Source organism: Heptranchias perlo, chromosome 2, assembly GCF_035084215.1.
Source record: "Heptranchias perlo isolate sHepPer1 chromosome 2, sHepPer1.hap1, whole genome shotgun sequence".
Lineage (NCBI taxonomy): Eukaryota > Metazoa > Chordata > Chondrichthyes > Hexanchiformes > Hexanchidae > Heptranchias > Heptranchias perlo.
Window position 1 is genome coordinate 144,322,096 of NC_090326.1, and position 12,858 is coordinate 144,334,953.

At 44.1% G+C, this 12,858-nt stretch overlaps 1 protein-coding gene across 1 annotated transcript in view; it reads left to right on the plus strand.

Annotated features, from left to right (window-relative positions):
- adarb2 (adenosine deaminase RNA specific B2 (inactive)) overlaps positions 1–12,858 on the plus strand; it is a 603,243-nt gene that overhangs the window by 563,805 nt on the left and 26,580 nt on the right. The window contains 1 exon segment of the mRNA XM_067999193.1: positions 10,879–11,060. Within this exon segment, the coding sequence (XP_067855294.1) occupies positions 10,879–11,060 (182 nt within the window).

Sequence of the window (12,858 nt, forward strand, 5' to 3'; positions counted from 1 at the left end):
TATGAAGAGAGACTGGGAAGATTGGGTTTGTTTTCCTTGGAGCAGAGGAGGCTGAGGGGGGACATGATTGAGGTGTACAAAATTATGAGGGGCACAGATAGGATGGATACTAAGGAGCTTTTTCCCTTCGTTGAGGGTTCTATAACAAGGGGGCATAGATTCAAGGTAAAAGGCGGGAGGTTTAGAGGGGATTTGAGAAAGAACTTTTTCACCCAGAGGGTGGTTGGAGTCTGGAACTCACTGCCTGAAAGGGTTGTGGAGGCAGGAACCCTCACAACATTCAAGAAGCATTTGGATGAGCACTTGAAATGCCATAGCATACAAGGCTACGGACCAAATGCTGGAATATGGGATTAGAGTAGACAGGGCTTGATGGCCGGCGTGGACACGATGGGCCGAAGGGCCTCTATTCGTGCTGTATAACTCTATGACTCTCTGACTCTCTATGACTCTATAAGCTGGTGAAAGGTTCTGGTATCCATTTTTATGTGAAAGGCAGGCATTAATTGATAAATAAACCATATTTCCATTGAAAGTAATCTAGAAAATGAGCATTGTCACTGCACTATAGAGTTTTCAGGTAGTCACTCCTGGACCAATCGGACACAGCTCGCTTTCAAAATGCAGCTGGTTGTCGATGACTCATGTCACTGAGTGGGCTGTTTAAGGTATCAGCCATGGATCAGATGGTAGCATTCTGAGCCGAAAGGTTGAGGGTTCAAGTCCCACTCCAGAGACTTGAGCACAAAACCTAGGCTGACACTCCAATGCAGTAATGAGGGAGTGCTGCACTGTCGGAGGTGCCGTCTTTCAGATAAGACGTTAAACTGACGCCCTGTCTGCCCTCTCAGGCGGATGTAAAAGATCCCATGGCACAATTCGAAGAAGAGCGGAGGTGTTCTCCCTGGTGTCCTGGCCAATATTTATCCCTCAACCAGCATCTTTAAAACAGATTATCTAGTCATTATCACATGGCTGTTTATGGGACCTTGCTGTGCGCAAATAGGCTGTCGCGTTTCCTGCATTGTAACAGTGACTACATGTCAAGAGTACTTCATTGGCTGTAAAGCGCTTTGTGACATCCTAAGTGCAAGTTCTTTCTTTCTGGTGCTGGGGCAGACTGGCAGAATTTTATCTACTGCAGCCTCAACTTTCACAGAACGTTGTCTCTGTTTGACTCAGTGTCAGAGGCAGGCTGCACAGCAGGTTTTTATCACCCCAAGTTGCTGTGCTCTGGCTCTTTTGAGTCTCTGCCATGGCCAGGTGCACTCCCAACAGGGAAGAAAATATGAGAGCAGGAACTATACTTGGGCCACTCTTGCGCAACTGGTAGCAGGCAGATTATAGCGGTATTAGTGAAGGCCTGGGAATAAGCCACCTGCTCGTCCTGTTGGACACAGATTTGACAAGGGCCAGGGAGACGGTAGAGAAAATATGATACATCTTCCTCCTCTCGCCTCACGAAGCTGCAAGGATCTCTCAAGGTACTTTACCAGATCATTTCTGCTTTACGTGTTCAGTGTGCTTGTATGTACTGGAATATCCATCTGAATCAATGTCACTGAAATAAATAGGCAACACATCCCCATAAGTGCTGCTGTAAACTAGAACTATAATGCACCCTCTTTAATAAAGTATATGTGGTATTAACACTGTAACAATTATTTAGAAGCATGTTTAACATGTAAAAAGTCTTCCGAGAAAATTTCAGTCCCCCTGTAAACATAGAACTGTTTATATCATTTATAACACATTGAGTTTTATAATAAACTCTAGTTATAGACAGTAAAAAAAAGTCCTGCTATAAAATTTCATTCCATTATGTAAAATTTAGTTCCCCATCCTGAACTATTTAGGTTGTGAGAAAGGATAAAGATGAGATGAATTGATTGCAGATATATAGAATCATAGAAAGGTTACAGCACGGATGGAGGCCATTCGGCCCATTGAGTCCGCGTCGGCTCTCTGCAAGAGCAATCCAGCTAGTCCCACTCCTCCGCCCTATCCCCGTAGCCCTGCAAATTTTTTCCTTTCAAGTACTTATCCAGTTCCCTTTTGAAAGCCGTGATTGAATCTGCCTCCACCATCTCTTCGGGCAGTGCATTCCAGATCCTAACGACTCGCTGTGTAAAAAAGTTTTTCCTCATGTCACCTTTGGTTCTTTTGCCAATCACTTAAATCTACATCCTCTGGTCCTTGACCCTTCCGCCAATAGGAATGGTTTCTCTCTATCTGGACCCTTCATGATTTTGAATACCTCTATCAAATCTCCTCGCAACCGTCTCTCTTTCAAGGAGAACAACCCCAGCCTCTCCAGTCTACCCACATGAGTCCCTCATCCCTGGAATCATTCTAGTAAATCTCTTCTGCATCCTCTCTAAGGCCTTCACATCTTTCCTGAAGTTCGGTGCCTAGAACTGAACACAATACTCCAGTTGTGGCCAAACCAGTGTTTTATAAAGGTTCATCATGACCTCCATACTTTTGTACTCTATGCCTCTATTTATAAAGCCTAGGATCCAGTATGCTTTTTTAATCACTTTCTCAACCTGCCCTGCCACCTTCAACGATTTGTGCACATATACCCCCAGATCTCTCTGTTCCTGTACCCCTTTTAGAGTTGTGCCCTCTAGTTTATATTGCCTCTCCACGTTCTTCCTACTGAAATGTACCACTTCACATTTTTCTGCGTTAAATTTCATCATCCATGAGTCCGGCCATTCCACCAGCCTGCCTATATCCTCTTGAAGTCTATCACTATCCTCCTCACTGTTTACTACCCTTCCAAGTTTTGTGTCATCTGCAAATTTTGAAATTGTGCCCTGTACACCCGAGTCCAAGTCATTAATATATATCAAGAAAAGCAGTGGTCCCAGCATTGACCCCTGGGGAACATCACAGTACACCTTCCTCCAGTCCAAAAAAACAACTGTTCACCAGCACTCTATTTCCTGTCCCTTAGTCAATTCTGTATCCGTGTTGCTACTGCTCCCTTTATTCCATGGGCCACAGTCTTGCTGATAAGTCTACCATGCGGCACTTTATCAAACGCCTTTTAAAAGTCCATATACACCACATCAACTGCATTGCCCTCATCTACCCTTTTTGTTACCTGACTCATACTGTGACTCATCACTCCAAACTAGCCCAAAGTAACGCTTTATTTTAGGATTCCATCACACTGTTAAAGATAAATCTGTAATTTTATTAAAAAGATCACATTCACAAATCTTTGAAGGTGGCAGGACAAGTTGAGAAGGCTGTTAAAATAGCATATGGGATCCTGGGCTTCATTAATAGAGGCATAGAGTACAAAAGCAAGGAAGTTATGCTAAACATTTATAAAACACTGGTTAGGCTTCAGCTGGAGTATTGTGTTCAATTCTGGGCACCACACTTTAGGAAGGATGTCAAGGCCTTAGAGAGGATACAGAAGAGATTTACTAGAATGGTGCCAGGGATGAGGGACTTCATATATTTGGAGAGACTGGAGAAGCTGGAGTTGTTCTCCTAAGAAGAGAGAAGGTTAAGAGGAGATTTGATAGAGGTGCTCAAAATCATGAACGGTTTTGACAGAGTAAATAAGGAGAAACTGTTTCCAGTGGCAGAAGGGTCGGTAACCAGAGGACACAGATTTAAGGCGATCAGAAAAGAGCCGGAGGTGATATGAGGAAACAATTTTTTTACGCAGCGAGTTGCAATGATCTGGAATGCACTGCCTGAAAGGGTGGTGGAAGCAGATTCAATAGTAACTTTCAAAAGGGAATTAGATAAATATTTGAAAGGAAAAAATTTACAGGGCTATGGGGAAAGAGCAGAAGAATGGGACTATTTGGATAGCTCTTTCAAAGAGCCGGCACAGGCACGATGGGCCAAATGGCTCCTCCTGTGCTGCACCTACTACGATACTATGATCAACATCAAATCTCTCTCTTCCTTCTTAACCGCCCCCCCCTACTCTCCTCCCCAAGCCCCAAAGCAAAGTGCCCTGGGACCTTGTGTTATGTGATAGGCACTGTAAAAACCCAAGTTGTTTTTGCTGTTGTAAGGATTAGGTTAATGTGTGGTTTGTTATTTTTCCCACAGGGAATATTTAAGCTATATTTAAACAAAATGTAAGAACTATTTAGTGGAGAACTGGAATTAAATGTAATTTCACAACAATTGATAGAAACACATTTTTAATTTGTTTCATAGCTAATGTTTATTATAAAATTAATAACCCATGTTACTCAATGTTACTAAACTTATAAAACTGATTATATTTGGTAGCTTAACTGAAATATTGCAAATTATTTCAGTGATATAATATTGGTTTCATTAAAAGATGTTAATGATTTATGGTAATGGTTTATCAGCATTATTAACAATAGCGATATTACCATTCTATTAAAAAGAAAATGAAGTATAAATACATTCACATTTAGACTGCTGTATGAATTCTTATTGTTTATGATTTTGTCCCCTCGCTCCAGCTTGGAAGTGTCTGATTCACCATCATTAGGTTGTGTGCAAATACATAGAGATAGAATTATCTTGCAAGAGCAAAGTTGTAGCTGTAAGATTCTTCTTAATGGGTACAGTAGTGTAGTGGTTGTGTTACTGGACTAATAATCCAGAGTCCTGGACTAATAATCTAGAGAACATGAGTTTGGTAGTTTGAGAATTTGAATTTAGTTTCAAAACTCTGGAAATAAAAAGCTGGTACCAATAAAAGTGACCATGAAGCTGTCAGATTGTTGTAAAAACCCAACTGGTTCACTAATGTCCTTAAGGGAAGGAAATCTGGGTAGACGGGTATTCTTACCTGGTCTGGCCTATATGTGATTCCAGTCCCACACCAGAGTGGTTGACTGTTAACTGCCCTCTAAAGTGGCCTAGAAAACCACTCAGTTGTACCAAGCCATTACACTGCAGCAGTTCAAGAAGGCGGCCCACCACCACTTTCTCTGGGCACCTAGGGATGGGCAATAAATGCGGCCTTGCCAGCATTGCCAACATCCTGAGAATGAAGAGAAAGATTCTTCAAGCTTGGGATAAATGAAGATGCAGAGTAACCGGGCAAAATTTACACAGGTTCTATCCTCAAATGGTCAAACTGTGAGCCTGTGACAGTGTCTTTATTTATCGCAAATATATTTTCTTTTTTCTCCCAATTACATCCTCCTACAGCCGGAAGGGGGGTTGCTCTGGACCGCCTCCTCAACCATTGCCAAGCCAATCCTTATGGCAGCGCACTGAGTGGATTATGCCAGTTATTCTCTCCCTTTCATAATGAGTAATTTTCATATTTGCTTAATGCATCATCTATTGGTCAGTCTGAGTATTAACAGACTTCACTTGCAAGTGAGTCCGAATGAAAAAAAATATTTTAACCCTGCCTGCCCGGTGGAAACCAGACAGTTTAAATCACCCTTGGGACTTAACCGCCAAGGTCCCGCTGTCTACCCACAGGTTCCTATTTTAACCTGCTCTTTTGTGCAGGTGAGAGGGACACCCGCTGGAAGTCAGTGGGGTCCTTCTTTAAATATGCAGATCAAGCTCCAATGACTTCACTGGGGCCCGACTGCTATTTTTTAAAAAAGGCCTGCGTGGGGAAGGCCCCAACTCCTCTTCCCATCAGGCCAAACTAGTGGGAAGAGGAGTTGGGACCAGAAGAGGCCTGAAAGGTTAAGTGGTTTTACTTATTTTTACTTTCCTTGCGGGGCCGGGAGGAGCAGGAGTTAAAATCTCCTGGGCCTCACGCTGCTGAAGTTGGGACAGTTTGCCACCTGCCTCGGCCCCCGCCCGCCTGGCTCTCACCCTCAGTTAAAATTGGGGCTAAAGACTTGCAATCATATAGCATCTTATCATGTCTCTCAGAAGCATTTATATTGCTTCACATATTTTTGAAATGCAGTGACCGTCACACAAAGCAGATGTAGTGCACTTGAAAACACTGTGTTATGGAGTGATAGTGTGTGAATCTATGGTCATGTCCCCTCATACAGTGATTTCCCAATCTCAGCCACGCCACTTGGAGGAAGAGGGATATAGTGAATGGAAATGAGGCATTGCGGGCTCATCTCGGGTACCCACCAGCCCCAAACTGCCAGGAAACCCAGCCTCTGGCTGCCAGATGGACAGGGGGCTTTAAAAACACGAACATCACCCCAAGTGGCCCCTTGTGGGGCCCACCACTTCTGGCCTTCAAGAGGTTGGTACTCCTCACTCTGGCGTACCAGTCTCCAAAATTATGCTGGGTTCCTGTGAGGCTGGGACATTGAATCATAGAAAGTTACAGCACAGAAGGAGGCCATTCGGCCCATCGGGTCCATGCCGGCCAAAAAAGAGCTATCCAGCTGAATCCCACTTTCCAGCACTTAGTCCGTAGCCCTGTAGGTTACGGCACTTCAAGTGCGCATTCAAGTACTTTTTAAATGAGTTGAGGGTTTCTGCCTCGACCACCCTTTCAGGCAGTGAGCTCCAGACCCTCACTATCCTCTGGGTGAAAAATTTTCTCCTCAGCTCCCCACTAATTCTTCAACCAACTACTTTAAATCTACGTCCCCTGGTCACTGACCCCTCTGCGAAGAGAAATGGGTCCTCTCTATCCACTCTATCTAGTCTCGCCATAATTTTATACACCTCAAATAAATCACCACTCAGCCTCCTTTGTTCCAAAGGAAACAACCCCAGCCTATCCAATCTTTTCTCATAGCTAAAATTCTCCAGTCCTGGCAACATCCTCGTAAATCTCCTTTGTACTCTCTCTAGTGCAATCATACCTTTCCTGCAATGTGGTGACCAGAACTGTCTGCAGTACTCAAGCTGTGGCCTAACCTATGTTTTATACAGTTCTAGCATAACCTCCCTGCTCTTATATTCTATGCCTCGTCTAATAAAGAAAGTATCCCGCATGCCTTTTTAACCACCTTAACTACCTGTCCTGCTACCTTCAGGGATGTGTGGACATGCACTGCAAGGTCCTTTTGTTCCTCTACATTCTCAGTATCCTCCCATTTATTGTGTATACCCTTGCCTTGTTTGCCCTCCCCAAATGCATTACCTCACACTTCTCTGGATTGAATTCCATTTGCCACTTTTCTGCCCACCTGACCAGTCCATTGATATCTTCCTGCAGTCTACAACTTTCCTCCTCACTATCAACCACACGGCCAATTTTTGTATCATCCGCAAACTTCTTGATCAAGCCCCCCACATTCAAGTCCAAATCATTAATAAATACGGCAAAAAGCAAGGGACCTAGTACCGAGCCTTGCGGGACCCCACTGGAAACAGCCTTCCAGTCGCAAAAACAGCCATCAACTATTTAAGCGAGTCCCTGCCCCTGGCCTTGCGATCCCCCCCACTTTCAGATGATGGCCTTGTGAAGGTGGTGGTGGTGGGGGGGCGGAGTCTCGCCATCACAAGACGATACTGGAAACTCTGCCCTGTATCTGAGTCCCTGTGAAGTTTGCGACTGTTCCAACAGACTCAAGCCAAAGTCACAGGAGGAATCTGCTGGAACGGCCAAGGAATTTCAGCCGCTCCAGCTTGAATTATATGAGAACATTTCATAGTACAAATTCATGTTGTCGAACAAACCACTGGTAGCAATTATGCTAAAGTAATGAATGCTAATATTCTTCAATTCAGTAATAGCTTTGCTATAAGGAGGTAGATCAAAGAAAAAGATATGGGCTGTGTGCCCAAAATGGAAGGTACAGCGAAAATATTGGCCATGGCTGCCTAGCTATAACTTAATTTTCCATATGAGCTTGCGGTTGGCCATGTGTATGCCTGTCTCTCTTCTGAAGTTTGCTAGCCTCAATGGAGAGGATTACAATACATACAGATTAGAATATTTATGAGATTTGACAAGTATGACAAAAGTGTTTTTAATTTCCTTTTGTTTCATTTGGTTTGCATTTTAAAGAGGAGTTTACAGTATATAACCACTTCCTTATGTTTGGCAGCATAAAAATGGTTGATGTAATGTTAATCTTTCATGTGTAAATCCTTTTTGATAGATTGGTTATTTTTCCCCCCTCAGGGCATCATCCCTTCAGCCCCCAACTGACAAAACAAATGTCACGTAATCTTAACCAACGGCCAGAGCAAAGCCAGAGAAAAAGAATACAAAATAAAGAACAACAGCTCTCCCTCGGACTTTCTCTTCCCCCACCCCCATGCCCCCCCCTCCCTCCCTCCCACCATTGGAGAGGCCCCTGGCCTCCTCTAGTGTCTCCCCTTAGCACACAGCTCAGAGGTGCGGAGGAAGGGCAGATAGGGACTACCATCACAGGACATCATGGTTTGTGTTCCAGTATATTCTGTTGCCTGCCTAAGTTGCCCCTACATGTGCATTTTATTAACCCTGCCCGCAATAGAGCCAATTACCTCCACATGGATTTGAGCAGAGCCAAATCAGCAGCACATTATCAGTTCAGCTCCTGCTAGTTCACTGTCAGTGAAACGGGACGCAACCTTTCCAATACTCTAACCACCGTTACGCACTGATTTTTAATGTTTTCTGCAAGGGCCTTGAACCGTTTATTTTGATTTGTTGAGCTGTTGATCAAATTGTGTGGCCGGGAATTTCCTCAGAGCTGCTACCGCCTTAACGTCATCGGGTTTCACACCGTTTACACGCGTAAATCGAGTCTCCCGCTGCACTTCCAGTGAAGTTCCAGCCGAGGAAATTCCCAACCAAAAGAAAAAATCTCCACCCATCCCTCATCTGAAGCCAGGTCTACTGCCAGGGTTTAGTTCCTCAGGTGTCAGTCACCCTCCACTACCTCATCCATGTGGCCATTATTCATGTCTGATCCTTGATTGTGAGTGTCAGCTGGCTTTTTGGACCACACTCAGTGCAGCACCGAGGGAGTGCTGCACAGTCGCAGGTGCCATCTTTCGGATGAGACGTTAAACCGAGGACCTGTCTGCCCTCTCAGGAGGACATAAAAGATCCCATGGCCACTATTTCGAAGAAGAGCAGGGGAGTTCTCATGAAAGGTGCAATAAATACAAATTATTTCTTTTTCTTTCTTTATATTCAATCCCAAACCTCTCCTTACCATGCATCCATGCACATGTGTTTTCAGTAAAGGGCATTGGCTAGCAAGGAACACTGGCCAGCTTTCCACACCCTCACCCAGGGGTGCTGAGGCCAATTGAAACCCATACTGGACGTGTTTTATTCCTGTGTGGGTAAGAGTGGGGGTCGGGGTGGGGGGAGCTGTACAACTCCCACCACCATCACCCCGGCAAGTTTCAACCAGCATTTCTGGCCTTCTCAGCAGAGAGGCACTGCAGATGAAGCCCCCCCCCCCCCAACCCACTAAAGGCCCACTCATCCCCGACCACACAAACTCTATTGAGGTCATTAGCGGAGTTCACCGTAGACACAGACTCTATGTAAAAGCTGGGATTGAGCCCCCGAGGAGCTTCCAGGCCAAGGTCAGAGCCAGACTGCTTGCATTCAATTCCCAGTAGCTGGTTCATAGAATTATAGAATCGTCACAGCACAGGAGGAGGCCATTCGGCCCATTGAGCCTGTGCCGGCTCTCTGTAAGAGCATTCCAGTTAGTCCCAATCCCCTGCTCTTTCCCCATAGCCCTGCAAATTTTTTCCCTTCAATTACTTATGCAATTCCCTTTTGAAAGCCACAATTGAATCTGCCTCCACCACCCTTTCAGACAATGCATTCCAGATCATAACTGCTCACTGCGTAAAAAAGTTTTTCCTCACATCGCCTTTGGTTCTTTTGCCAATCACCTTAGGTCTGTGTCCTCTGGTTCTCGACCCTTCCAGTTTCTCTTTCTTTACTTTATCTAATCCCTTCATGATTTTGAACACTTCTATCAAATCTCCTCTCAACCTTCTCTGCTCTAAGGAGAACAACCCCAGCTTCTCCAGTCTATCCACATAGCTGAAGTTCCTCTTCCTTGGAACCATTCTAGTAAATCTTTTCTGCACCCTCTCTAAGGCCTTCACATCCTTCCTAAAGTGCGGTGCTCAGAACTGAACACAATATTCCAGTTGTGGTCGAACCAGTGTTTTATAAATGCTCAACATAACCTCCTTGCTTTTGTACTCTATGCCTCTATTTATAAAGCCCAGGATGCTGTATGCTTTTTTAACCACTTTCTCAACCTGTCCTGCCACCTTCAAAGATTTGTGCACATATACCCCCAGGTCTCTCTGCTCCTGCATCCCCTTTAGAATTGTACCATTTAGTTTATATTGCCTCTCTTCGTTCTTCCTGCCAAAATGTATCACTTTGCACTTCTCTGCATTAAATTTCATCTACCATGTGTCTGTGTGTCCATGTTTTAGAGACAATTGGAGCAGGCTGTACATTAATTATGCATGGTCCAGAGGGACACAATTTGGGAAAGAGGAGAAAGTTAACTTATAAGGAAGTGCTGCACTCAGACAAAAAATATCCAGATCCATGACTCAAAATGTCACTAGAAGGGCTACAGTAGCTAATTGTGATTATAAAATCAGGCTGTATATCTACATTTCTGCTCTGTGAACCCACTATATTAACACTGTCCCTAATCTTGCTACTCCTTTGTTTAATCCCTCCCTCAAGTAAAAATACAGGTCACAAATTTATTGGACACGTGTGGACAACTGTCTGTACTAAATTGTTATTAGCCCTACTGTCCATTCATCACTTAATTGCAGTGTAGCGCAATTAGCAGACGAGAAGCTGGCTGCGCCAAATTAACTACAAGTTCAAATGAAAAGTGCTCAGCTGGGAGCAATCTGTTTGAGGCCCCCATTTCAAACAAAGACAGCCTGACACTGAAACGATTCTAAAGGAAGTAAAAATCAAGTACATTTCTGCTAACTCGTTAAACCTCTCCCGCTACAACTGTATTTCAGGTGGAACGTTTTGGGTGCTCAAGGATCTCTCCTGAGTCATTTCATTGAGCCGATCTACCTGCAGAGCATCGTCCTGGGAAGCACTCACCACGTTGGTCACCTTTCGCGTGCAGTGTGCCAACGGCTAGAGGATGTTGGTCAGCTGCCGCCACCCTATCGATACAACCAGCCTCTTCTCAGTGGTATGTTATCAGTCTTATAAGAAGCTGGGCTAGTGCCATGCCACACTGAGGCCTGTGACGCGTGGCAGCGGCCTCAGTAATCGCTGCACTACAGGCAGAGCTTAAGTTTTTTCCCTCCTGAGTAAATAAGAACCCAGATAGTTAGTGGAGTGAACATTGTGGGGTAGAAATTAAACCTCGGCCCGCAGTGCAAAACAGGAGGTATTGAATATCAGGTGGGGTGTGTAATGGCCGGTATTGAATATCAGGCAGGGCCTATAACGGGCGGCATTGAATATCAGGCAGGTCCTATAACGGGCAGTACTGAATATCAGGCAGGGCCTATAACGGGCAGTACTGAATATCAGGCAGGTCCTATAATGGGCGGTATTGAATATGAGGCGGGGCCTATAACGGGCGGTATTGAATATCAGGCGGGATGTATAAAAGCCGGTATTGAATATGAGGTGGGGCCTGTAACAGTGGTATTGAATATGAGGCGGGGCCTATAACAGCGGTATTGAATATCAGGCGGGGCCTATAACAGCGGTATTGAATATCAGGCGGGGCCTATAACAGCGGTATTGAATATCAGGCGGGGCCTGTAACAGCGGTATTAAATATCAGGCGGGGCCTACAACAGGTGGTATTGAATATCAGGCGGGGCCTACAATGGGCGGTATTGAATATCAGGCGGGGCCTACAATGGGCGGTATTGAATATCAGGCGGGGCCTACAACGGGCGGTATTGAATATCAGGCGGGGCCTACAACAGGCAACCAAGACGATAGCGCCCCTTTTGTGCTACAGGACCAAGATAAATTTCTACCCCTGTAATTTTAAATCAAGAATAGGTGCTGTATATTCATTGTTTGCATGTACTGTCTGCACAGAACTGTTCTGAACCACTGGTACACATTTGCAAAATGCCAAAAACTAGGATTAGCATGAATTCAACACAATATCCTGACTTACTGAATAAATCTTAATAATATATCCTGTACAACTCCATAAAAGTTAGATTGGAAAGTTAGATTTCCATATTCAACCAAATATTCAGAACCAAAAGTCCAACTATCTGGATGTTTTAAGTCCTGATTTGTTTCTGCCATTATTTCCTATTTAAGCATAATTGTAATCCACTTTCTGCATAAAATTGCCATGCCTTTAACTCTATAAACACTCAAGCAAACACTCTTTGAAAAAAAAGGAAAATCAACTTACGAATAAATGCACTCTCTTGTGGCTTTTCTAAAGCAAAGTAAAACAGTACATAGCAGTACTGGGCACTTCTGTCCTAAATCTTGCATAGTTCTGCTCTGGCTGTTGGCTAATTGTGCCCTCTGCTCTGACAACTTCAGAACCTTCTGGTCAGTCACATGTTGATGCACACATGGCTTCAGCAAGCTCCAAAATCGTTATCTACATGCATTGATTCCATGTTAGTAGCACAAACTATTCTTTCTATTCCCCAACAATAAAAAAGTTGGCCTTTAGATTAATATTCACACACTTATTTGCGTATTTCATCAAAGGGCGGCTCCTTTCAGTGATGATGCCTACTTGCAGCCCTACCTTATTCTTTAATTTCATAACCCATTTGATTACCTAAAAGTTGCCATATTTTGCAGTATAGATTAAAGTACTGAACAATATTTGTATCGTCTCCTAATTCTCCTAGACTGTTAATATTGGCTTTTAAAGAGTCAACCACATTGGTGTGGAACTTGCATTGGCCATAAACTTCATGTCCGCTCTCAGATCAGCCTGTAGGATATGCAAGTGAAGTATGTTTGTATCTGGACAGTATAAGTTCTTC